Source organism: Abramis brama (assembly GCF_963993115.1).
Source record: "Abramis brama genome assembly, chromosome: 2".
NCBI lineage: Eukaryota > Metazoa > Chordata > Actinopteri > Cypriniformes > Leuciscidae > Abramis > Abramis brama.
Genome location: NC_139964.1, coordinates 52,565,845 through 52,593,155, shown reverse-complemented (window position 1 = coordinate 52,593,155; position 27,311 = coordinate 52,565,845). Strand labels below are relative to the sequence as shown.

At 37.6% G+C, this 27,311-nt stretch overlaps 2 protein-coding genes across 7 annotated transcripts in view; both read right to left on the bottom strand.

Annotated features, from left to right (window-relative positions):
* The window catches only part of glrba (glycine receptor, beta a), a 30,134-nt gene extending 8,097 nt beyond the window's left edge, over positions 1–22,037 (bottom strand). Inside the window, exons 1-8 of one of the 6 annotated variants that reach the window (XR_014605135.1) lie at positions 21,511–21,868; positions 19,651–19,776; positions 19,055–19,161; positions 17,776–17,843; positions 17,393–17,619; positions 12,973–13,055; positions 12,697–12,837; positions 660–812 (exon numbers count right to left, since the gene is read on the bottom strand). Coding sequence is in view for 5 of the 6 variants with exons in the window: in XM_084107102.1 (XP_083963228.1) it covers positions 660–812; positions 12,697–12,837; positions 12,973–13,055; positions 17,393–17,619; positions 17,776–17,843; positions 19,055–19,161; positions 19,651–19,766 (895 nt within the window). In the remaining variant the exon portion in view is untranslated. Of the gene's footprint in view, positions 1–659; positions 813–12,696; positions 12,838–12,972; positions 13,056–17,392; positions 17,620–17,775; positions 17,844–19,054; positions 19,162–19,650; positions 19,777–21,179; positions 21,212–21,510 lie in introns of those variants that run through there. The other 5 variants (XM_084107102.1, XM_084107101.1, XM_084107105.1 and 2 more) reach the window with 5 other exon arrangements.
* A 912-nt stretch (positions 22,038–22,949) lies between these two features.
* wdr19 (WD repeat domain 19) overlaps positions 22,950–27,311 on the bottom strand; it is a 28,736-nt gene continuing 24,374 nt past the window's right edge. The window contains exons 32-37 of the mRNA XM_084105849.1: positions 27,209–27,290; positions 26,675–26,825; positions 25,608–25,731; positions 25,271–25,347; positions 25,034–25,179; positions 22,950–24,225 (exon numbers count right to left, since the gene is read on the bottom strand). Coding sequence (XP_083961975.1) covers positions 25,065–25,179; positions 25,271–25,347; positions 25,608–25,731; positions 26,675–26,825; positions 27,209–27,290 — 549 coding nt within the window. The 3' untranslated portion in view covers positions 22,950–24,225; positions 25,034–25,064. The remainder of the gene's footprint in view (positions 24,226–25,033; positions 25,180–25,270; positions 25,348–25,607; positions 25,732–26,674; positions 26,826–27,208; positions 27,291–27,311) is intronic.

Sequence of the window (27,311 nt, the reverse complement as noted above, 5' to 3'; positions counted from 1 at the left end):
ACTTTATTTTACAGTACATGCACTTACAGTGTACTTACCTGAAAGTACTGGTTAATATAATGTAACTACATGGGTTAAGGTTAGGTTTAAGGGTAGGTTCACGGTTAGTACGTAGTTATTACCCAGTTATTGTTATAACTATAAGAAGTACATAGAATACACATAGGGAAAAGGGATGTAAAATAAAGTGCTACCAAAATGTTTTATGATTTTCAGAAATATTAAGCAACACAACTGTTTTCAGCATTGATGATAATAATAAGAAATGTTTCTTGAGCAGCAAATCAGCATAAAATAATGATTTCTGAAGGATCATGTGACACTGATGACTGGAGTAATGATGCTGAAATTTCAGCTTTGCCATTACAGGAATAAATTACATTTTAAAATATATTAAAATAGAAAACTGTTTTAAAATGTAATAATATTTTAATAATACTAGTGTTTTACTGTATTTTTGTGAGCATAAGTGACTTCTTTCAAAAACATTTAATTATTAGGAATTGCTATTACCAAAGCCTGCAGAGCTGATCACCTTGGTCACATAAAACCCCATGGCTTATAAAATCATTAAATGGGCAATGTAATGAAGAATAGTATCTCTGATATGGGTCATCGAACACAACAACAATATCAGCTCCATTTGAAGGCTGACTCACCTAAGGGGACTCGGGCTGCACTGGCGTCTGGGTTGATCCAGAAGGACAGCCATGATAGGACGACAATGAGCAGGGTGGGAGCATAAACCCCCATCAAGTAAAAGCCCACCTGCCTCCTCAGAGTGAAGATGACCTCTACACATGTATAATAACCTATACATTTTGAGAGGGGAAACAAGAGAGATGCATACAATTATATGAAGTTCTTGAAAACGTTGCACCATATCTTCATAATTTACTTTGCAACAAGATGCATATGTAAAGGTTTTATTGTTTTATCCTCGTCCCAGAACTTACACTTTCAATCTTAAAATATAAAAATCCTCATAAAAACTTTACATTAATAATCTTAACAAAGACAAAGAGTGATATAAACAGACCATTGTACTTGGTTACCCAAGAGACAGCAGTGACAGTGAGGAACTTAAGATGAAATATAAGACATGTAATATATGTCAAGAAAATTGTATTCATGTATTCATGTAATATAAAAATCATGTATTTCCAATCAAGATGCCATTTGACAAAATATTAAAAAAGTGTACAAATACTCAATTCTGTCTTTAGGATGAATTAAATACTGGCTATGAAATTAGCCTTAGTAAGATAAAAGGAGATTAGTAAGATAAAAGTCGTATAATTCCAAAAATATTTCCATCTCTGTCATTTCCACCACAAAATTAAAAAACAACAACAACATAATTTTGTGTGAATGTTGTGGAAATTATTTTTTTTCTAGTTTAGACAAAATAAAAAAATAATAAATAGTGAGTTTGAAACGTGTGTTTTCTAAAAGTCTACAGGGCCAGAAGTTGCCCATAGTTTAATCATTCTGATACACTTCACCAAATTATTGATTCAAATGATACACATTATTATTTCAGTGCTCATGTGTCAGTGCTGTGTGTTTGTGCAACCATTTGCAGATTCTCCTGGGATCACTGTGAAATCTCTGTTGAACACTGAACATCTGTCAAAAAAACATTAAATAAACTACAACAAAAGAATGAAAAAAAAAAAAAAATCACAGTGAATTAATCAGAGCACAAGCTCTAATTCCCCACATGAAATGGAGCAGAAATTAACTCATTAAGGCCAAGATTAATGCCTGACATTCAATTATTTTCACATGAAAATACTGTGCATACTGTATAGCCATACATATTTATGTTCTTTTGTCTTATGTATTTTATTTAATTTATATTATTATTATTATTATAAGTTATTCTAAGTATATGATGATAAATAATGATGATGAATAATATACAGCAACTTTAGTGATCATTGGGCATATGGACAAAAGTATTGGGACACCTGAGCATCACAACAATAGGGATTGTAATGACATCGTATTCTAAATACATAGACATTAATATGGAGTTGGTCCCCCTTTGCAGCGATAACAGCTTCCACTCCTCTGGGAAGGCTTTCTGCAAGATTTTGGAGTGTTTCTGTGAGAATTTTTGCCCATTCATCCAGTATAGCATTTGTGAGGTTAGGCACTGAAGTTGGATGAGAAGGCCTGGCTTGCAATCTCTGTTCCAGTTCATCCCAAAGGTGCTGATGGGGTCGAGGTCAGGGCTCTGTGCGGGCTACAATTCAATAGGAAAAAAATAAGGGGTTTTGCCAGGTGCATTACTGAAGCTGCCAGGTGCACTTCTCAACACACTGAAGTTGGAACATGAATTTACCACCACATGGATACACTATCCAGAATGTTGTCAAAAGCTCTTCCCAATGTTGTCGTGTTTTGTTCTTTTAACCTTTATAGTCACCTCAAAAAATATTCACAGTGGAATATTTTATAAGAAACTTTAGCGAATGTGCAGTGAGTTCAAATGAATTACGTTTACAACAGGATCAGAATGCAGATAAAGTTGTAGAATATTTGACAGATTGCTCTGATTTATTAGCATTACTAAAGACATTCATTACCTATATGTAATAGATAACACAGACACTCCTGATTACTCAAGCACAATCTCTAGTGTTCAATTTAAAGCAGTATCATCAGTCATACAAATGAAGAACAGAACAGTGCATTTAGAAACACAGGGCTGAATCGCTGACTTTTACATCATGTGGCGATACTATCATCACTGTGAAAATATAAAAATATGAAACTATGAAAAATAAAATTTTTCTGAAGTAGCACAAGCTTTGAGCTAAGAGTGACCGTATTCCTGTAAAACAGTTACAGAGATTATTAAGACCAGACAGATGTTTTTATTGTCTTGTTTGTGGTGTAACTGTGTTATTGTAAGTATATGATGATAAACAATGATGATGAATAATATACAGCAACTTTAATGATCATTGGGCATATTTACATGACCGCGTGAACTAGAGGTGCTAGTTTCTGCTTCAGCTGTTTCACCACATTGCTGGAATTTAAGACACACCTTTTAATTTTCCACCTTTATTCATAAAATTACTCTAAAGATTATTTTGTTTATATATGTTGTCGAATATGTTTTTTGGACTTTGAGAAATTAATTTAGGCTATTTCAAAAGCCAATCTCGCATGGAGTGAGTGACGTGACTACACTGGTTGAGGACCAGAATGTCATAGAGATCATTTGACACTTATGCATGTTCACGCAGATATCGGTGAAAAACTAAATATAGAGATCTTGATTAAAGCATTCATTGGCATCAGGGGCCGTTCACACTGAATCGTTTTTCCATTCCTCTGTGCTACTTTATTTAAATTGCTTTTCTATGTAAAAATGCTAGACGGACGTGTTCAACCATTGCGCTCGCGTGTTTTGCTGCGTCTCGCGCATGATACAGCGTTCTAAAAACGTGGCGCTCAAGTTAAAATAAGTTCAACTTCTAAAAAAACGTGTCTCGAGACCTTGCGTTTTTCCCTCATTCCAATGGCCGCGTCTTGCGTTTTTGCTTTGAAAGTTTTTGCTTTTTGTGTGAACCAGCACTAACTCCTGAGCGACAAACTTGTAGCAAAATAGCTAAAGGTAAATATGAATAATTAATTATAATTTGTTATAATTAATTAAAAATATTTGGATCAGTTAATAGAATTAGCTTGATGTAGCAGAATTAATACCACAATCAACTAACCTGTTTGTCCAACGAACTCTTAGTATTAATTATTTATTAATTCTAAAATATTTTCATTTCTGGAGTAAAGGAAATAACTTTCTTATTGTACAGTACTACTCAGAGCATGCAGCCAAAATCTGCATGATTAGGGACTCCAGTATATGAGCTTGAAACACAAACAACTTTACATGTGACATGAACAAGACTTTATTAACTAGACTAAACATGTACAGTAGACTAATTTAACACACACACACACATGCATACAGTTAAACAATGGAAAGAGAGCTGAAGCAGAATACAGGAAAGCAATAAGTTATAGCATTGTTTGAAATTCAGCAGATCAACAGCCTTGAGCAAACCATCAGTTTCTTAGTCCTAACACTTTTCTTTAAAAGGGGTAGGGATACTTAAAGCTGCACTGTGTAATTTTTTAAGTTGATTCTTAGCAAAAAACATTTTGTTCTTTCAAAATGATATGTGCTCATTAATGTGTAATTACTTCTACCAACTAATCAAGTATTCTCGTAAGCGTAGAATCTGCAGCCATGTTGCGCCTCCATCTTGAAAATACATTAGCCAAAGAGGGACATACCTGGAAATTCAAGCTTCGCCTTTCACGTTTTTACACTCAGTGGCACCGTGACGAATGCGAGGGGGAGATTACTCGCGACTGCCGGCAGATTTTAATTAATACGGCCACCGTAGGAGTTAAAATCCCCTCGGAATGGGAGGGGCTAGAAAGTAATATTCAGTTGGTAGTCATAAACAATTTCACCGCTAGATGGGAGAAAATCCTACACAGTGTAGCTTTAATGTATCAAATAATGAGACTAAGGGTGTGCGCACACTTGGCATGTTTGGTTCGATTATAACGAACCCAGGTGCCATTGCTCTGTTAGAGAGGTCCATTTGAATAAGTGTGAATGCTGCCATCCAAACCCTGGTGCGCGCCAAACAAGCGGACCATGACCACTGAAAAGATGGGTCTCGGCCCGCTTCCGAACGAACTCTTGTGCAGTTTGAATGATATAGGAACGCAACACGAACCAAATACATGTAAACAAACCAAAAACAGGGAAATGAGACCCTAAGAAGGACAGAATGCTCACGCATATAGTTTTTTTCTCGTCATAGTCGCGAGTTTGCCCGTCACAGTTCAGTACAGGCATCAGAACCACGTCTCCTCGCAGCAGATTGTTTGTGTATGTGACGGAGGGTTTCCCGCCGCTGTTTTGACTCCTTTACACATTTCTCAGTATAGCATTTGTGAGCTCAGGCACTGATGTTGGACGAGAAGGCCTGGCTTGCAATCTCCGTTCCAGTTCATCCCAGAGGTATTTGATGGGGTTGAGGTCAGGGCTCTCTGCAGGCCAGTCAAGTTCATCCACACCAAACTCATCCAACCATGTCTTAAAGGGGACCTATTATGCAAAATTCACTTTTGCATGGTGTTTGGACATAAATGTGTGTTGGCAGTGTGTGTACACAACCACCCTATAGTGATAAAAATCCACTCACTCCTTTTTTTAAAATCCCCATAAATCATAAGCAGTGTCTCCCAATGACCTGTTTTCAGCCATGGGGCTGGTGTGACGTCACAACAGCCACAGGCCCCGCCCACGAATGTTGACAGACACTGCCATTTTAACATAGAACCGCCCTGATCAAGTTCACAGCGAGTTGTACACATCTGCCATTGCTGCACTGATGAGAATGTCTCCCAAGCGTTGTAGGTGTTGTGTGGATGGATGTATTAATCCACATACTGTAGCTCTCTCTATTTACTCCCGAAATCTGAGCCAGCCACTGAAGAAGAGGTGGATTGATTTTGTTTTCAAAGAAAATGCTCCCTCAACTCTACCGAAATTCGTTTATGTACTTACGCCTTCTTATACTGTGTTTACTCAGCTCTTACGGTGATTTTCTGGAGTAAAACTGATGCTTCATCTTTTGTGTGATGTACAATAAACTTTATTAAACTCATCAGTATATTTTTGGGGACGGGGTCCGCTACAGCAGGCTTGTATTAATAGTGGATACAAGCAGATGACAAATACGTTATAACCATAATTAAACTAAACTATACCTGTTCCATCTCCATACAGCATATATTCTCTGACTCTGTAGGTGTTATTGTCCGACTCCGGGTCGAAATGAACACTGTTACTAAGAGTTTCTGTTTTGATATTATCATCATTCCGTGAGATGAGATTGTTCTGACACTGAGCGCAAGTTTGTGAGGCTCCACCCCCTGTGCCATGCAGCAGCAGCTCATTTGCATTTAAAGGGCACACACTAAAACGGTGCGTTTTTCTCAGCCCCAAAAGGTGACAATTTAAAAATACTGTAAAAAATTATCTGTTGGGTATTTTGAGCTAAAACTTCACATACACACTCTGGGGACATCAGAGACTTATTTTACATCTTGTGAAAAGGGGCATGATAGGTCCCCTTTAATGGACCTTGCTTTGTGCAAGTTGAAAGGATAGCATTGTCCAAAATGTATTGGTATGCTGAAGCATCAAGATTTCCCTTCACTAGAAGTAAGGGGCCTCGCCCAACCCATGAAAAACAGCCCTATACCATTATCAATCCTCCATCAAACTTTAGAGTTGGTACAATGCAGTCAGGTATGTAACTTTCTCCTGGTATCTGCCAAACTCAGACTCACCCATCAGACTGCCAAACAGAGAAGTGTGATTAGTCACTCCACAGAATACATTTCCACTTTTCCAGAGTCCAGTGGTGGCGTGCTTTACACCACTCCATCCGATGCTTGGCATTGTACTTGGTGATGTGAGGCTTGCATGCAGCTGCTCTGCCATGGAAATCTATTCCATGAAGCTCCTGCCACAGTTTTTGTACTGATATTAACGCCAGTGGATGTTTTGAACACTTCAGCTATGGAATCAGTAGAGTGTTTGTGACTTTTACCCACCATGTGTCTCAGCACTCAGTCACCCCACTCTGTTCACTGCTGTTCCTAAATGCTTCCACTTTCCCATAATACCACTTACAGTTGACTGTGATAGCAGAGATGAAAACTGATTTATTGCAAAGGTTGCATCCACAGTACCATGCTTGAATTCACTGAGCTCTTCAGAACAACCCATTTTTTCACAAATTATTGTAAATGCAGATTGCATGGCTGGGTGCTTGATTTAATACACCAGTGGCAATGGGTCTGATTGAAACACCTGAAATAAAAAATTAAGAGGTGTGTCCCAATACTTTTGCCCATATAGTGTTTCTCTACTAGGGCTGTTGCGGTGAAGGAATTTCCCTTGCGGTAATTTTGAGTGGCTCAATATGGGACGGGAGATTTTATTTGATTTTTTCTTGCCGGATGCCCGACGGCTCTTTCACTGTCAGCAAAGGGCAGTTTCCTCTCTCCCTCACTCCCGCTGGAGGGACATGAGGAGACATTTTCATTTAGATTTTTCTTTCCCCGATGCCAGGCGACTCTTTCTTGGTCAGCAAAGGACAGTTTCCTCTCTCCCTGGGTCATCCCCTGATATCAGACGTTCATGGCCATCGACTTTGTGATGGCCATACGTCGAGTATCTGCATGAGAACCCTGGTGGCTGTGAACACTTGCATTCCCGCGTTCTGCTGCTACGGGCCTGCGCAAAGAGACAGGTAAGTGTGACTAGCTGAGAAAGCCTGTCTTCCTCCGCTGTCACCAACCCCTGTACTGTGGACTCCCGGAGCAAGGTAGGTGTGCTACTACACCATACGCCACGGTTTCTTCGGGATGCTAGGCCTATTGATGTGGCAGAACCTGCTCCACCTTGCCGCGAGCCTCCCACCCTGGGTATCCCGGATGTTTTTCCATTGGTGCCTCTTGTGCGGAGTTTAAATGTGTGGTTAGCGCTGTCCTAACCGTCATGTTGGTTTATCAACATATCGACTCGGCTATGCAATTCAGTCCATCAGGTACAGCATTATGTGCTACTCCTGTGGGCAGAGATCGCAATCCTTTTAAAGAAGGACCTGATAGAGCCTGTCCCTCCAGCTGAGATGAAAGAGTTTACAGCCCTTACTTCATCATACCCAAGAAAGACGGTGGGTTGCAACAAATCTTAAACCTGCAAGTACCGAATCGGGCCCTGCACAGGCTCCCGTTCAAGATGCTTATGCCGAAACACATGTGGACGTGTCTGGCATCAAGATTAGTTTGTGGCGTTAGACCTGAAGGATGCATACTTTCATGTCTCGATCCTTCCTCAGCACAGACCGTTGCTTTCAAGGGTCAGGCATACCAGTAAAGGCTCCTCCCTTTTGGGTTGTCCCTATCTCCTCGTGTCTTCACGAAAGTCGTAGATGCTGCCCTTGCCCGTCTCAGGGAAGTGGGCAATTTGCATACCTGGGATCTGCAAGCCCTCTCTATCAGCAATTCATGCCAAGAGTTTGGCCTGGCATAGTCTCCTGTTGTCCTGAGAACCCGGCCAGGCTACGTGCCCAAAGTTCCCACTACTCCCTTCAGGGTCCAAGTGGTGAACCTGCAAGCACTCTCTCGTGACGAGGGAGACCCAGTCCTGTACCTGCTGTGCCCAGTGTGCGCTTTACGCATATACCTTGAACGCACACAGAGCTTCAGAAGATCTGATCAGCTCTTTGTCCGCTTCGGAGGTCAGCAGAAAGGGAAGGCTGTCTCCAAACAAAGAATTCCCCACTGGATAGTGGATGCCATTCATCTGGCTTATCAACCCCAAGGTGTACCTTGTCCCTTAGAGCTCAGAGCTCACTCTAACAGAGGCACTGCAGCCTCTTCAGTCCTGGCGAATGGTGCGTCATTGACAGACATCTGTAGGGCTGCGGATTTGGCTACACCCAACATCTTTGCTAGGGTTTTGTAATCTCCATGTAGAACCAGTCTGATCCTGGGTTTTGGGTACTAACAGATAAAGCTTGTGCTTGCATGAGCGGCCTCCCCCTCCACAAGGTGGAAAAGTGCGCCTTTTCATCCAAGAGAAATTCCGCAGGTTTGGTGAACCCAGGACACCAATACCCCCTAGTACTCATCTGTGACAATTTCGGCAAAGGAATTCCCTACCAGGCACATTACTCGTGGTATGCCCCTTTTAGGTGAACCCTTGTAATCTGACTAGTGCTCCGTATGTAGTGGTTCACTACTGGTGACCCAAAATGATGTATTCTTCCACTGTTCAGTTTTCCTATCGGCGAACCCTTGGTCTTCCCCTGGATGGAACTAGCTCCATCACCAGTCATTGTGGCCGGTAGTCTCACCCTCATCAGATGGAGCCCTCCATAGGGACTCTTCCCTATGTAGTACCCATCAGGTGAGTCCTTAGGATGTACTTTCACATACTAACCTCCTCCTTCAGGTAGGATGTGGTTTCCACAGTGTTAATTTCTCAGCAGAACTGCTTCCCCAACTTCCCCAACGTAAACAACCATGTGTACTCAGCCATAAGTAAAAAAAAATATATATATATATATACAGTGAGGAAAATAAGTATTTGAACACCCTGCTATTTTGCAAGTTCTCCCACTTAGAAATCATGGAGGGGTCTGAAATTGTCATCGTAGGTGCATGTCCACTGTGAGAGACATAATCTAAAAAAAATAATCCAGAAATCACAATGTATGATTTTTTAACTATTTATTTGTATGATACAGCTGCAAATAAGTATTTGAACACCTGAGAAAATCAATGTTAATATTTGGTACAGTAGCCTTTGTTTGCAATTACAGAGGTCAAACGTTTCCTGTAGTTTTTCACCAGGTTTGCACACACTGCAGGAGGGATTTTGGCCCACTCCTCCACACAGATCTTCTCTAGATCAGTCAGGTTTCTGGGCTGTCGCTGAGAAACACAGAGTTTGAGCTCCCTCCAAAGATTCTCTATTGGGTTTAGGTCTGGAGACTGGCTAGGCCACGCCAGAACCTTGATATGCTTCTTACAGAGCCACTCCTTGGTTATCCTGGCTGTGTGCTTCGGGTCATTGTCATGTTGGAAGACCCAGCCTCGACCCATCTTCAATGCTCTAACTGAGGGAAGGAGGTTGTTCCCCAAAATCTCGCAATATATGGCCCCGGTCATCCTCTCCTTAATACAGTGCAGTCGCCCTGTCCCATGTGCAGAAAAACACCCCCAAAGCATGATGCTACCACCCCCATGCTTCACAGTAGGGATGGTGTTCTTGGGATGGTACTCATCATTCTTCTTCCTCCAAACATGTTTAGTGGAATTATGACCAAAAAGTTCTATTTTGGTCTCATCTGACCACATGACTTTCTCCCATGACTCCTCTGGATCATCCAAATGGTCATTGGCAAACTTAAGACGGGCCTTGACATGTGCTGGTTTAAGCAGGGGAACCTTCCGTGCCATGCATGATTTCAAACCATGACGTCTTAGTGTATTACCAACAGTAACCTTGGAAACGGTGGTCCCAGCTCTTTTCAGGTCATTGACCAGCTCCTCCCGTGTAGTTCTGGGCTGATTTCTCACCTTTCTTAGGATCATTGAGACCCCACGAGGTGAGATCTTGCATGGAGCCCCAGTCCGAGGGAGATTGACAGTCATGTTTAGCTTCTTCCATTTTCTAATGATTGCTCCAACAGTGGACCTTTTTTCACCAAGCTGCTTGGCAATTTCCCCATAGCCCTTTCCAGCCTTGTGGAGGTGTACAATTTTGTCTCTAGTGTCTTTGGACAGCTCTTTGGTCTTGGCCATGTTAGTAGTTGGATTCTTACTGATTGTATGGGGTGGACAGGTGTCTTTATGCAGCTAACAACCTCAAACAGGTGCATCTAATTTAGGATAATAAATGGAGTGGAGGTGGACATTTTAAAGGCAGACTAACAGGTCTTTGAGGGTCAGAATTCTAGCTGATAGACAGGTGTTCAAATACTTATTTGCAGCTATATCATACAAATAAATAGTTAAAAAATCATATATTGTGATTTTAGATTATGTCTCTCACAGTGGACATGCACCTACGATGACAATTTCAGACCCCTCCATGATTTCCAAGTGGGAGAACTTGCAAAATGTCCCCTTTTTACAAATAAATAAAATAAATGTATATGACATTTTGATTTGAGTTGAAATTAAACTTATGTGAGAACAAAGAGATTGTGGGGTGCTGTTAAAGACATTAAACTAGTCCATCTGGATGTAGAAACAACTACATAGTTTAGCTGTCTATATAGAAAAATATTTGACTAATCAGAATCCAGTATTCCAGACAGCCATGTAAAAAGGTTTCATATTTGCCTGCGCGCACACACACAAATAAAGACTTTTGAAACTCTCTTTTTTTCAATTCTTTATTCTTCAATTCCCAAATATTTATCTATTCATGAAACATCCTCAAGGAGTACTTAAGCAGGTTATAGGGGGTTCAAGGAAAGATTTTAAAAACCAAATTTTAAAAAATAAGCTAAAATACAGGTGAAACTCGAAAAATTAGAATATCGTGCAAAAGTTCATTTATTTCAGTAATTCAACTTAAAAGGTGAAACTAATATATTATATAGACTCATTTCATGCAAAGTGAGATATTTCAAGCCTTTATTTGTTATAATTTTGATGATTATGGCTTACAGCTTATGAAAACCCCAAATTCAAAATCTCAGAAAATTTGATTACATGAAATCAATTTTTAAAAAAGGATTTTAAATACATACATTTCTGTATGTAAAATCCTTTTTTTAATTGATTTCATGTAATATTCAAATTTTCTGAGAATTTGAATTTGGGGTTTTCATAAGCTGTAAGCCATAATCATCAAAATTATAACAAATAAAGGCTTGAAATATCTCACTTTGCATGTAATGAGTCTATATATTAGTTTCACCTTTTAAGTCGAATTACTGAAATAAATGAACTTTTGCACGATATTCTAATTTTTCGTACAGTACCTTTTATTTCAAATCCAGTATGAGATAAAAGGAACACATTTCAGGTTTGGTATTGATAGATTACTGATAGGAGTTGGGGGTACACACATTAAATAAAAAATGCTGGGAAACCCTGAACTGCTAAAGCATGGTATTCATACAAGAGTGTCACACAAAGATATACTGTAACGACACACATTACATGGCAAACATGCTGTGCACAATCTATAGCAACATTAACAGTATCATCACTGACATCTCTGCCAGTCTGCCTCAGGCACAGAGTGCAGCAGAAACTGAGAGAGCTATATATATGATTTGTGAATAAAGCAAATGATTGGCTATGTTCAGAATCAAATACTTGCATACTGTTTGCTATATACTGCACAGTACAGTATATAGTAGATATAGTATTTGAAACAGTGTGCAATATGCAATACTAACATTTCAAGCACTGGAAACATCTTGGATTTTGTGTTTGGCATCCATTACCACATGTAATGAATACTTTTTTTAATTTTCGAAAGATTAAATTTTTTAAGCACCCCTATTCACTTTTTGGAAATGTAAAAAGTTTCAGACCCTCTTTGTAACCTGTTTGTGGAAAGTGCCAGATACAGTATTTTGCACAATGGGCTATGGTTGAACATGCCACTTTTTGGCGAATGTCAAGTCAAGTTCAATGTATTTTTGTATAGCGCTTTTGACAATACACATTACTTCAAAGCATCTTTACAGAAAGTAATATATATATATATATATATATATAGAAGGTGCATGCAAGATTTATCATTTAAAAAAACACTTCATAACAACAACATTCATTAAAAAAGAAGTGTGATCATTCCAAGAGTTTAATGCTATAGTAAGACTCTGGCTCTGATGCTGAGGTCGTTCAGCCAAGCTACCAATCTCAGAGGTATTGATTCATTTGAGTCTGAATTAGGAGTGTAAAAGAGGAATGAGCTCAGCAATTTCTCACTTGTGTGTGTGTGTGCTGTTCTTGAGTTGTTGCCTTTCTAAACACTATGTCCTCTTTCTCTGTTGCCCTCCTTTAATATGTATGCAAATATGAATGTATCTTTATGTCAATCCATACCTGTTCCTGAGTAGAACTTTGTGCAATTTCCATACTTGATGTCTTCTTGCTTTACATCAAACTGTGGCAAAGCAATTTCATCCATCTGAACAGGGTCTCCAGACTGCCACATAAACACCAAGTCCTTTGTGGTGTAGCCAACTACGTACGCACAAAAACAACAACACACACCACATTAAGATGGCTGTTTTACCTCATCCTCATCTTTCTTTCCATCTATTAAATAAAAATAAAATGTAACGCAGGAGCACCAGTGTGTGTGTTTAATTCACTTACAGCTCTCTAACTGCATCTTGCAGAGCTGGGTGTCCATAGGAAAGAGTTGTAGATCCAGAGGGCAAGACAGAGTGACAGACAACCTGAAAAAAAAGGGAATTTACGTAAATACATAGCCAGTTTGTCCAGAGTTTAGAACAGACGGTATGTGTGCGAGAGAGTATGAAGAGAGGATACACACACACACACACACACACACACACACACACACACACACTGCAAGGTTCATTAGTCTTGGGTACATGTGGAGCAGCAGTAGCAGAGAGAGAGAGAGAGAGAGAGAGAGAGAGAGAGAGAGAGAGAGAGAGAGAGAGAGAGAGAGAGAGAGAGAGAGAGAGAGAGAGAGAGAGAGAGAAGGAAGCTGTGGGGTGGGATTCTCACCCCAAGGCTCTCTCTCTCTGTCTCTCTGTCTGTCTCTCTCTCTCTCTCTCTCTCTCTCTCTCTCTCTCTCTCACACACACACACACACACACACGGTAAAGCAAAGATGTAGCATATCCTCTCATCTGCCACAAAGACTCTTTCAGCTTGAGCAAATAGCCATGGCTTCTAACATTCTGCTATCTAAATATGCTGCGGTTAAAGATCAGAGCAGAATAAATAGCACGATGGAACCTAAAAAACAGCAAGAAAAATATATACTGGAAAACTTTCAAAAGATAATTGTGAATGTGAGAAGAAACAGATCAGATTTTAACAGATCTTTCAGCAAAGGAAATGTGAAAAGAACACATTGCTAGAGGTGCAATAAGCATTTCATACAGTATATGTGAAATGAGTAAACTCCAGAGCCAGATTTAACATTATGTTCCATTATATAAGCAATATTAAACAGTTTTTCTTCATATTTATCTTTATATCATCCTATATACAACATATTTACAACTATAGTTTAGACCTAATTCTAATGTAGGCCAACTGCTACAAACCATTTGGTAAATAATGCATTAAACATTGGCTCACTGATGTTCCTTGACATGAAACTCTAAACTTTCTGAAACACCATAAAGAGATTACATTATTAGATTTGAATGATACCATGTGATAAAAAAAGTTCCAAGGATGGTGACTGCTTTAAAACGGCATGGGAAGCCCAGTTTACTTTTAAATTTAATAAAACCTACAAAAAATACACTACTATTAAAAAGTTTGGGGTCGATACGATTTTTTAATGTTTATTTTAAGTCTCTTATGCTCACCAAGGGTTGGTGTATTTATTTGATTAAAAATAGAGTTGTGATGAATAATAGAATAGTGGTGAAGATCAATGTTATGTTCATCCCCTAATTTTTTATAATAAATCAGATAGTTCCGACTGGTATAAATCTGTGGTGATAAATGCACACCTGTGATTACACGTTCTATAAGAATACTATATAAATAAAAACTGTTGCTTGGCCAGTGTGAACGGTCTAATGACCTATATTACATGGCTGGTAATTGGTTATTCTGATGATATCATAAAAAGCATGGTCTCATTTGAAAGGAAACATTTAAAATTGAAAGGAAAATAGATTTTGATCATGTTTGGTGGTTCTTATGTTACAACACTGCTGAGAAAACTCGAGAAAAAGTGGCGCAAATTATTGACTTATTCTGTTATTATTCATGCTTGACATGATGACTATTAGAAATTATAAAATCAAGATTGGTTTAGTTTTTGATGATCTTCCAGTGCTGTTTTCAGCTGTGCGCTCCTTTTCTATGCCGCATGGTAATCAAGACCTGTCAATCAGATCGATGGATCCAATCCAAGCATTCTCCAGTTGTAAAACAGTGTCTGGTTGGTCTTGACACATCGTCCATACCCACCATACTCGAGTTCCAGTTTTTATTGGTTGAACTTCCAAATGAAGTTGGAAAATGATCGCGATGCAATCCCGGATGTCCTATAGCTTTAACCAAGCAGCATATCATGTCACTCCGTGACGATTTTCTCAAGATCTGCAAATCGTTATGTTGTGTTTGTATGGCAAGCCGTTTTAGCTTAAATACTACCCAGCGTCGTAATTGCATTTTTACTAGTAAGAATTCAATTAGAGAGCTCTACAATTCAATTCTTACTAGTAGCAATTACAATTAGAGCTCTTATTCAATTATTACTAGTAAAAATTACAATTAGAGAGCTCTCTAATTCAATTATTACTAGTAAGAATTACAATTACAAAGCTCTCTAATTAAATTCTTACTAGTAACAATTCCAATTAGAGAGCTCTACAAATGAATTTTTACTAGTCATATGTCTCCATTGACTTCCATTCATTTTTAATTACGGAGCTCTACAATTGAATTGTTACTAGTAAGAATTCCAATTAGAGAGCTCTCTATTTCAATTGTTACTACTAAGAATGCAATTGCAGAGCTCTTTAATTCAATTCTTACTAGTAAGAATTCCAATTAGACAGCTCTCTAATTCAGTTGTTACTAGTAAGAATGCAATTGCAGAGCTCTTTAATTCAATTACAGAGCTCTGCAATTATACATATCTTTTATTCGTTTTTTTTACTAGTAAAAAATCAATTAGAGAGCTCTGTAATTGCATTCTTACTAGTAAGAATGTAATTAGAGAGCTCTCTAATTGGAATTGAATTGTAGAGCTCTCTAATTGGAATTGTTACTAACTAGTGCAAAATGCCCGTGCACAATCAGTTTTTGTGTGTCTTTTTAGTAATTGTTGGTTTGGTGTGTTTGAGTGCTCATTGGTACAATTACACAGCAAAAGTTCAGTGACATTTTTATTTGTGCATGGTAGAAAGCACACAGAACTCCGAGAAAACGCTATGCTTGAGCAAACAGTTTGTGAATAGGCTACTACAAATGATGCCTGTGAAAGAGACTGTGAACGCATTGAATAGGATATGTTTAGTTGGTGAATAACATAGGCTACTATTACACAGTAGCGATAACTTTAAGCGCACCAGAATGAAATATAATATTCAGAAGTAAACAGCATGGCTGACTTACAGATTCAGTTTACATCCACAAATTAATAAGCGCGTCGATTCAGGGAGCAGTGCAAAGTGCCCGTGCAAAATCAGTTTTTGTGAGCTGATCGCCATCAAAAAAGTAGATATTTCTTAGTGATGGCTGATTTCAACAGTTTCAATATGATAAAAAATAACTTTTATATTGATTCAATGGATTAATTGCATTTTGAAAAAAAAAGTGTCATGAATTTATTGCATTTTTGGGGGAAAATAATCAGTTTTTATAATAGATCTTTGAAAATCAAAATCTGGATTTGAATTTTTTTATGTTATTATAACCTAAAGATGCTATGTGAAAGTTTGAAATAGAAAATAGTCGTTTTCATCTTGCCACTTTCTTGGTAAAGAAAACACATTTTTACTCAAATTAATCAAAATGGATTTATCACGTTCTGGAACCAAACTATAATATTCAGAAGTAAACAGTGTAGCTGACTGAGTGTTTATGTCAGAATGTTTATTTTTAAACCACAACCTTCTTGGGGCTTCTTTGACTGATACAACCCTCTAATGTCAGAATGTTTATTTTTAAACCACAACCTTTTAAAAATGATATATTTAACGATATCTTTAACATTTCTCATACAAACAACGTCAAACTTGGCACTGCACTTACTCGTGCCCGTAGCGAGACACCTGTCAAGTTTGAAATCCATCGGACTAACGGTTCGAGAGATATGTGGTTAACAGACACACAGACAGACATACAGACAGACAGACAGACGTTTCTGTAATTTATAGATAGATAATAATTGAATTAGAGAGCTCTCTAATTGTAATTCTTACTAGTAACAATTCAATTGTAGAGCTCTCTAATTGGAATTCTTACTAGTAACAATTGAATTAGAAAGCTCTGTAAATGTAATTCTTACTAGTAATAATTGAATTAGAGAGCTCTCTAATTGTAATTTTTACTAGTAATAATTGAATTAGAGAGCTCTCTAATTGTAATTGCTACTAGTAAGAATTGAATTGTAGAGCTGTCAAATTGAATTCTTACTAGTAAAAATGCAATTACGCCGAGTAACGGTGGGTACAATTTAAGCTAAAACGGCTTGCCATATGTTTGGGCTCATTTGAATCGAGAAAACCTGCTCTAAATAAAGATGTGTGACTTACTATAGTTTACTAAAGTTTCATGAAGATACAAAGCATAACGTGGCGCAAAAGCCTCATCTGTATACTGTTTACATGCGTGTCAACGGCAACTTTTTGCGGTTTTACGTCATCAAATTCCGATCGGGTTCGTGAGATCGGCCAAATTTAGTAACTCCTGATTGAGTCATAGAATGTGGTTATCCATTTGGTAAATTCAGATCTGGCAGATACAGATCTGCGGCTGATAGATCGGAGCATCCCTATATTGACCATTGTTGTTTTTATTATCATATTGCCATTGTATTATTAAAACAATAACTATGGCCTTGACCTACCTCATGCTTATGAGGACGTCTCCATTGCGGAAGATGAACAGGAGTATGTTATCCTGTGTGACGTCGTGGAAATTTGCATTTTTTTCATTGGCGAAAAACAGATCTGGCTTCCACAGGCACTGGAACATTTTTGGATCAACGGTCAATGCATCCGACTTAAAATCAGCTGGCAAACGCAGCCGTGGGTCATTCCAGCGCTGGCGCAGGAATATATTTATACGGTAATCCTGGAGATGAAACAATGTACAATGTAGTATCAACAGAGGCAAATATATTTTGTAAATCAATCAAATGAACAACATTTAACAAGATTGTGTGCCTAAATGAATAAAATGGAATAGAATATAAAGTAGCCAACAAGTAAATTACACACACATACTAACCATTGTCGTCTCTTGAATCGACCCAAAGCTGTTGATGAAGATGTTCACCTTATCCTCCACTGGGATACCTGCAAACACACGATAGCAACTCTTTCATAGGAATAGAATCATGGACATCAACCATATGTGTAGGATAAAAGCTGTGTGCTATTCTCAGATTCCCCAAAGTGCAAAACAAATACTCTCAAATGTGAGAATATTCTGTGGTTCGTTGGATGTAAGAACTTGGAACCGTAGCAGAAGCCCATTGATCTAACAGTTTCGTTCTGACATATTCTTATCCTACTGGGTTCAGAACGACACATTCTAATCCCACAGGGTCTAGTGTTGCTCAGCAGCACGATGGAGGAGAATTTCCAATTACTCTGTACAATACACACTCTTGCCATTTTCTGACACTGTGATTAAATTATCATTCCAATGAGGTCATCCATTATGTTATTTGTGACTTTTCGAGAAGAAAAAAATGCAAGTACTGAATTTTATAGTTGCTTTATGAACATGCTAGAGGTCTGAGAGGTTTGGTAATCAGGGTATGACACAAAAACAAACAAAAAGCTTCTCTAAAATACTACTATAAAATCAAAGACCACTGATCTGAACCTAAAAGAATTTCAGAGTAAAACAGGATATTTAAAATAAAAAAAATGTAGAAAAAAAATTAATTGGAAAATAATTAAATTCTGTTTGCATCATTGAATCATTATTTTGCTGTTTATCATGGTAAAGCTGCTTTGAAACAATTTGTATTGTATAAAGTGCTATATAAATAAAGGTGACTTTACAATAACTTTCAATTCATTAACATTAGTTAATTTTAGTTAACTTTTTTTTACAGAATTTATCAGCTAGGTTAATTCATAAATATACTTACTACTTATTGTTAATGTATGGTCATTCATAATATATTAACACATTTTAATGTAATAATATTTCATATTTATATATTAGAAAAATATATTTGTGTATGTAGAAATTAGTAAAGTATATTAATAAAGGCATTACAAAAATTGTCATTGTTAGTTCATACCTAATGCATTAACTGAAGTTCATTTTTATTTCATATTTATAGTTAGTCATTAGTCATTCTTACTGATTGAACCTTATTGTAATGTGTTACCGATAATTTTCATTTGCATGTTTTAATTTTGTGTCTTATTTTTTCGTCTGTAAATGTTTGGGAGTCATTTTGGTTATTGCTTCACTATGGCAAAGATAATATGACATAAAACATTTTTATGAGAAAGTATTTCAAGGTAGTATTCTGAAATCTCAGTACCTTTGAAGTTTGGTCGTATTCGTGAATCATAGGTCATCAGCAGGCGGTTCAGTATGTTGCTGGTCGAGTTGGCTGGGACTCTGTCCAAGTCCTCTGCTGATAACTGACTGGCAATGTCAAAACAGACACATGCACATTATACTGGCAGTGCATCACTCATCAGTCATACTAGGATGTAACTTGCCCTGGCAAAAAATCACAGCCCTCTCAGATTCAAGAAATATTCACTATTCAATACATCATTCCTCTGGAATAATGTCTGCTATCAGAAAATACAGTAAAAAGCAGAGACAATTACTCATGCTTAGTCATACAGAAATGGACCACTGGCCCTGCCTATGGCCTGAGGCCAATTTAGCTGGATCTGTTAGTATGTAATAGAGAGTGTTGATAAGGACACAGCTGGTCCTGGACCAGTACTAACAGAAACATTCAGCCTGGCAGGCTCCGAAATGTATTGCCAGTCTTTCACTCTGCTTAACAGCACTGTAATTCTTCATGACTGACATCCTTGCATACAAGGCAGCCTTAAATGATTATGGGATCAGCACACATATGTATGCATGAGAGTGTGTGTTACTGCCTGGGAGACTTACGAGGGGCAGACGACTTGTTTGCCCTTTTTCGCCTTCTTGGGTTTGACTCCTTCTGCTGTGCTTTCTGCAGAGAACTGAAGCAACAGCATCAGCACGATCAACCCCTTAAGAACCATGACTGCACACCTGCAACACACAGACACATTAGTCAACAAAAATACAATGGCAAAACGCCTGAATGTAACTGTGGGTTAATTTAAATATGGCATTTACTACATCAGTGCCGCAAAACATCAGGCCAGATCAGGAATAAAGAAATTCTTTAATCATTTAATTTGAACAAGTTACTGCTGAATAGATTACAACGTAAATTCTAGATATATGAAATTTCTCTTTAAAAAAATCTTTAGTGTCAACCCAGTAACATAGTCGCCATGGAAGTTGAATAGTCTTTTTTCCATATTATGTTGTACATCCAAGTAAAACAGCTTTTTTTAAAACAGCAAAAAAAAAAAAAAAGAAGGGCGGGACTTGATTTTGTCCGTCAGGAATTGATTGGATCGTAGTGGTTTGTGAGTGACAGCTTGTCCCACCCTCGCGCCAGTAAACACATCATCAGAGAAGAGATGAGAAGAGAAAGTTATAAATTGTAAAAGTTTTTTGAGCTTGTATAGGCCAAGTATATTAAGTATATAGAGGCCAAGTATGCAATATAATATTTTATTATATATAGTATATCATATATAGTATATAATATATTAACCATGATTTAACCAAATAATAATAATAATTGCATTAGGCCTATATGTGATGTATGAAAGATCAGTGCATTGTTTTTAAAGATGAAATTGTAACATTGCATTTGAATAGAACAGGTTTGAAAATAAAGTGAGGGCCAATTCAAATTCAGAATTTTTACAGATTCTATTCTATTATACTTCTCCTATATATAAATAGTCACTTATTTTTATATGGGAGGCCTGGCCAAGGCTAGCTGTCTAGCTATTGAACATTTTGATGTTCAGAAACAGAAACAGTTCACCGAACACACGTTCAGCTGGGGCCATGTTGTCTTAGTTTTTATGGTCTAGGACTAGGTTGTCACAATGAAACATTATGTTGACCAGTATAGGCCTTTCAGCTAAACAAATTGAATAAATAAATGAATACAGTAAGACAGTTATGAAAGAAAACAATTCATAAAACTGCAAAACTGCAAATGGAATGTCCAAAGCATATTGTACATGAACACTTAAAACGATGAGCAAAAATGATAAATGTGTCAACATTCCCTGACATATTTATGAAATACCCTTGTCCTGAGAGAACACGTCATCTCAACATTTTGGTTAAAATCCATTTTCATTAATTGACAGTCTGAATGTAATGCACATGTATATGTAAAAGCTACAATGGCAAAAATATGAATTTTAGTTTGGAGAACAGAATTCACAAAAATGATCCCAATGTAAAAATGAGTTTTGAACTATAGATGTTTATAATTATAGGCCTATATAAAAATGTTTGGTTTAGTTGCGTATCTTGATAGAGAAATGTCATAGCTTAAAATGAACAATACAATCTCTTACAAACCCCCTGGAACAGCTTGATCCTCGCGCTTTGATCAGACCTTGAGAATAATGTAACGTTACAGATTAATTAAAGCTAATAAAAGCTCTCGCTCCAGTGGCGAAGTGAAAAACACCCGGGACTGAATCCAGCACTAGAGATCCGCAGTGGGAACACCAGAAAACACTCATTACATCGTTAAACACTCTTAAGACCCCTCAGTGCAGACTTGTACTACAATATAAAGACACCAGCAATAAGTCTCTCTGAGAACTTGCGAAATCATGTTGAAGCGGAAAAAAGCGCGTGTCAGTGAGAACATAATGACAGTATAAAGCCACGTAGCCTCACCTCAGGAAGAAAACACAGATTATATTAGTGCCCCCCGCTCAAACACGGTTCCAGCAAACACACGTCTGTCATTGTATGTATATCCACACTCCAGGCTCAGTTTCGGTGTGTGTTATGGATTGCGCGTGCATGCACCTGTCCCGCCGCTGCAGTGAGTTCTGCTGTGCTCTCGCGTGATGAAGCAGGCGCTGTCCCGCACCGGCGTCACTTTCTCCTCCTGGATTTAAGTTACGAAACCTACTGAGCTACAATACCATTAAGTGAATTTGAAGATATAAGGTACATGTGTTATGTAAAAGCAAGAGTGGTATCATTTAAGCTGTTAAACGTACACGCACATTCAACGAAATAACGGTGAAAGCAGCACACTCTGATACTGAGCAAGAAAGACTTCACGAGATGTTGGTGGTTTTGTGAACAGCTCCGCCTCACCTCGACTCGTCCTTTATGTCACATTAAATCACGGCCCCTCTCTCTTAACAGATTTACACTGAGCCCACAGAGCTAAACGAGGGCATGGGATGGGCTCTGTGTGTGTGTGTGAGAGAGAGAGGAAGTGGCAGGAAAGATAAATGATCCCACGTGAGAATAATAGAGAGAGAGAGAATGAGCAAGATGTACAATATGAGAATAGGATGATTTGCTCAGTATATCTTATATATGTATACATACATATATCATTAATATATGTATAAATTATATCATGTAACTCATATATCATTTGCTCAGTATACCTTATAAAGTTATATCTTTTATATTTATATCTTTCTTTCTCTCTGTATGTATATACACATACATGAAGTAACAGCATATAAAACTTGGGTGCATAGGTGTGTGAGATATCAGTACAAAGAAATAAAGTGCAACTGGGAAATAAAACACTACAACTGTGTTTCTGAATTTGTGAAGCCATTCTGCTCACATCGTGGCACAACGCCAGCATGCTGCAGAGGAGACACACACAGACGTGTTCACTGGACTCGCTGTGCTCACGCGCACACACACACACTCACTCACTGGACAGCTTCATGATGGTCTTTACAAATTACAAACTTACCTCAGCATTTCAGATGCTGTAAAACATCAGCTCTTAATCCTCTATCACACACACACAAGCTTGTCAGATGTGGGTAGTTTCACAGGTGAATCAGGTGAATATTGTGTATTGTGTAATACAATTAGAGTGAGTGACTATTATTCTTATAAAGTGATCATTAAAGGACATACTACATAACCGCTCTGATACTACAAAACAAGACAGATGCTATGCTAAATATGGGACATGCTTCCATGCCTTCTACACATATACATATAACACACACCCACACCATCTGTCCGGGGCTGACAAGAACACAATTCCTGATAAAACCTGAGCTCAAACAATTTTTTGACCACTATAAGCAAATAATGGAGTTTACTGATTGAATACCATGTCCAAAGACAGAGCAAGGGTACATATTTTTAATCCACATTATGGACAGTACTTTGTATGATAACAGCACTGACCTAATTTTTTACTTCTAATTGAAATACTCAAAAATATCTTCATAAAAATCTGTCACACAACACAGGGACACCTAAGATGTTCCAAAAATACGTTAAAGGGATAGTTCTCCCAAAAATGAAAATTCTGTCATCATTTACTCACCCTCAAAACTAGGGTAACCAACATTTTTCAAAATATCTTCTTTTGAGTTACACAAAAGTCATACAGGTTTTTGAATGGCATCAGGGTGAGTAAATGATGACAGAATTTTCATTTTTAGGTGAACTATCCCTTTAAAGAACATACTTCAATCTCTTTAAAGCATATACTGTAGTTCAGCCTCAGAGCACAGACATACCACAAAATGCAAATAAATCAGGCTTCACATGCTCTAACAATTAGAATTACAATTTTTTAGTACAGTAAAGCTAAAGCTTATACAAAATGCAGAAATATTGGCCTAAATGTCTAAAGCAGTGAGGTGAAGCTCAACTTTAAAAGAGAGAGTTGTTGACTTTAAATCTATGTGCACTAATAAATTTAAGGCCACATGTAAGGTGAATGGAAAGTCCAGCTCATAATAAATGTCAGCGCTTGGGTGGTTAGATTAACTGTCTTTCTCCTTTTATTAGCTCACACTGCAGTGCTGAACTCTTGTGGTCAGGCTACAAAACAGCAGTACAAAACACTCAGATTAAAGCTAATGTGCAATTTTCTCCTATACAAATTTAATATGCAGAGATAACATTCTTAGGCTGATTTCCCCAAAAAGTAAAAATGCAGAGGCTTCGTGGTACTTTCAACATTGCTTTGAGTGTTTAAAAAAGGCCCAACATAGCAACAGCAACTTAGCCAATGGCATGAGTTTGGGACGGGACTACCTGTTTGTACAGCCAATGGCAGATGAAAGTATGCACTTTACCTTTAAAACACTGTAGAAGTACATGTTAGAGTCACTATACAGATATACATATTTTCTGTTTTTTTCTCTGTATTTTAAGATAAATATACCATGATTGCAAATCAATCAATATTATTGGTAAATAAATAATATAATGTTTATTACCAATAAACATTTTTGTATTTTCAACAATATCAGGAAAATGCAATCATGACTGGCTTGAAAGGTTACAATAGTGATCCCACAATATTGATTCTGTAAAGACTGACCATCATACATCATCAGAGGTGTGACTGTCAGCAAATTTGAGATCATCAATTCTCTGTATCTGAAAACAGAAAACATAAGGGGCACTTTAGAAATCATCAATTTTAACTCTGTTTACAAAAAGAATCACGAAAAAATAATAATTAAAACACTGTAATATTCCATACCTGTCTATTTTGTAAAAATAAAGGGAACAATAAATATAAATATAATGTTAATACATAATTAAATATGAAGGACACAAATTTTCATCAAAATGTTATTTGATTAGTCAAAAATAAGTGCTAGAAGATGTAGTCTTTGACATATATCTATATCTTTTGGAAAGTGTGCTGTATAGGTATATACAGTGGAAATAAATACAAACCTAGAAAACTAAATGAAAGAACTGTTAAAATGATATAAAACAAACAAGAAATACTTAAAGGGATAGTTCACCCAAAAATTAAAAAGGCTTTCTTTCTTCTGTGGAACATAAAAGAAGATATTGATGTTTTTGGATGTCAATGAGACCCAAAGCTGTTTGTTTGGCAATATTCTTCAAAATATGTTTTTTTAATGTTCCACAAAAGAAACAAAGTCATACAGGTCTGGAATTACATGATGTAAGTAAATGATGACTGAATTTGATTTGTGTGTGTGTGTGTAAACTTTTGATTTAAAATAAAAATTTAAATGTTAACAATAAATTCCATGTAAAAAAAATAATAATTCAACTAAGCACTCAAATTTTATGCGGATTATATAATATATATCTTTAAAAAAATGTATTAAACTAGATAAACGCAAAAAATAAGCATTTTCATTAGTTTCAGACATTTAGCCCCCATTGTATGAGTAAAAACAGCAAGAGTTTTTCTCTTATTAACCTTTCATCTCTCCTTTCTTGCTCTCTCGATCTCAGCGCTCCAGTTGGTCCTGCTGCAGATATTTAGAGCAGTCTGAAACCTTTTTCACATCACTGACATTTAAAGTCTCCGAGCACATGGGGCAAACTGACTCTGTCTCTAAGAGCCTGAAACAAAACACATACAAATACAGAAAATCAATGGATGGATAGGTGACTAGATGGATGGATAGATGAACCATGGATGGGTGAGACTTACTGGGTGAATTGTGAGTAGAGAGCAGGAAAATCACAGTGTGGGCAGACACTCCAATCTTCCTTGACCAAGTGACGACCCTGAAAATGATGACACACACATCTATCAGACAGACTGTGGAACTGTGCGTGTCTGCATTTACACACTTAAAGGTCAAGTCAAGTTTATTGTCATTCCTCTCATTACGGTCACAGACGAGTCATGAATGAAATATTGCACCTAAAGAGGGAGTTAAAATAGGGTCTGTTTGTCAGGCAGAGGAAGAGGCTCTGTGACGTCTGCACTGTGGAACTGAAGCTGTAGGTTGCAAGAGCTGTCAGTGCAGTGACGCAGTACTCACTGTGGCGATACAGTACGGCAGACTGTTTTTGCATCCGGGACAGAGCAGCTCACAGTCAGGCAGGCTGAAGCTGCAGTAGGGACAGGGTGAGCTCTCCTCCTCCACCTCAGAAGTATCTGGACGACTGATGGAAGACAGAAAAAGGGTCAATGATTGGGTCACTGCAACAGCAGGATATTTCATACATTACAGTAGTTTAGAGGTGAAAAAATTAACCCTCACATACAACAGATTGAAAAAACAAAGAAAAAAACAAAACATCAGAAAGCAAACACTAATCAAACAATTTTAGAAAATGCAAACTTCTTTTCTACTTGTAAAAGACAGATTAACTAGTTCATAGATGGACAGTATGATTCAATGAAAATATATATTTTTTTCTGTATTATTATAGTAAAACAATAATGAAAGGACAAGGGTAAAGAGAAACTGCGGAGCGAATTCAATAAACAGTTGTGCCACTTTTGTACACTGTATTTGTGAACCTGGACGACAAAACCAGTCACATGGGTCAATTTTTTGAAATTGAGATTTATACATCATCTGAAAGCTGAATAAATAAGCTTTTCATTGACGTATGTAATCGAAACATTGAGAAAATCGCCTTTAAAGTTGTCCATTTATGTTCGCGATTGTGCTGCATTCACTCACAAAAATAAATGTTTTATATATTTACGGTAGGAAATTTACAAAATATCCTCATGGAACATGATCTTTACTTAATATCCTAATGATTTTTGGCATTAAAAAAAAAAATCGATAATTTTGACCCATACTATGTATTGTTGGCTATTGCCACAAATATACCCGTGCGACTTATGACTGGTTTTGTGATCCAGGGTCACATATTGTATGGTTCTTTACTAACCATCCACAGTACAGAAAGAACAGAAAGCTCTCAGATTCCATCAAAAATATCTTCATTTGTGTTTCGAAGATGAACAAAAATCTTACGGGTTTGGAACGACGTGAGGGTGAGTAAGTAATGACAGAATTTTCATTTCTGGGTGAACTACCTCTTTAATGGCTGCAATTCATTAATAGCAAATGTCTCTTGTGCGTCTTACCGGACCATGGCCTCTATCTTCTTCTTGTATTTGAGATCAATCTTGTTACGATACTCTGGTCTCATCAGCATAGAGGCAAAACTGAAGGCAGAGTTCCTTAATCCAGCACGATGACATTCAATAACCGCTGATGTGAGGATGGGAACAATGTCTGTAGGCCACACACACACACACACACACACACAGACACACAGACACACAGACACACACACAGCGTTTTTTGTTACATTAAAGGTGGATCCAGAGCCTACAACATTAGCTCAAAAAGGAGCAATGCTCAGGGAGACCACAACTGCTATTGTGTGGAAACAGCTCATTACTCAGCACTGTAGTAAAACTCTTAAAGCCTTTCAATGAGGTCAGGGTCATTATATAATTAGCTCACAAGCGCAAGTGACCCATTATTGACAGTTAAACCAGTGATACAGACGTAGAGGTTGTCATCTCCTCTCTATATAAGAAAAGATCTGGTGGATATGACAGCCATAACAGTGCTGAAGTGCGTGTGTGTGTGTGTGTACAAGAGAGGCTCACGGGATGGGAATTTGCTGATGTTGTTGGACACACGGATAAGCATTCGTGCCCCCTTTAAATGATCTCCCCTTTTAACATGGATCTGAAAAATGAATGAAAAACA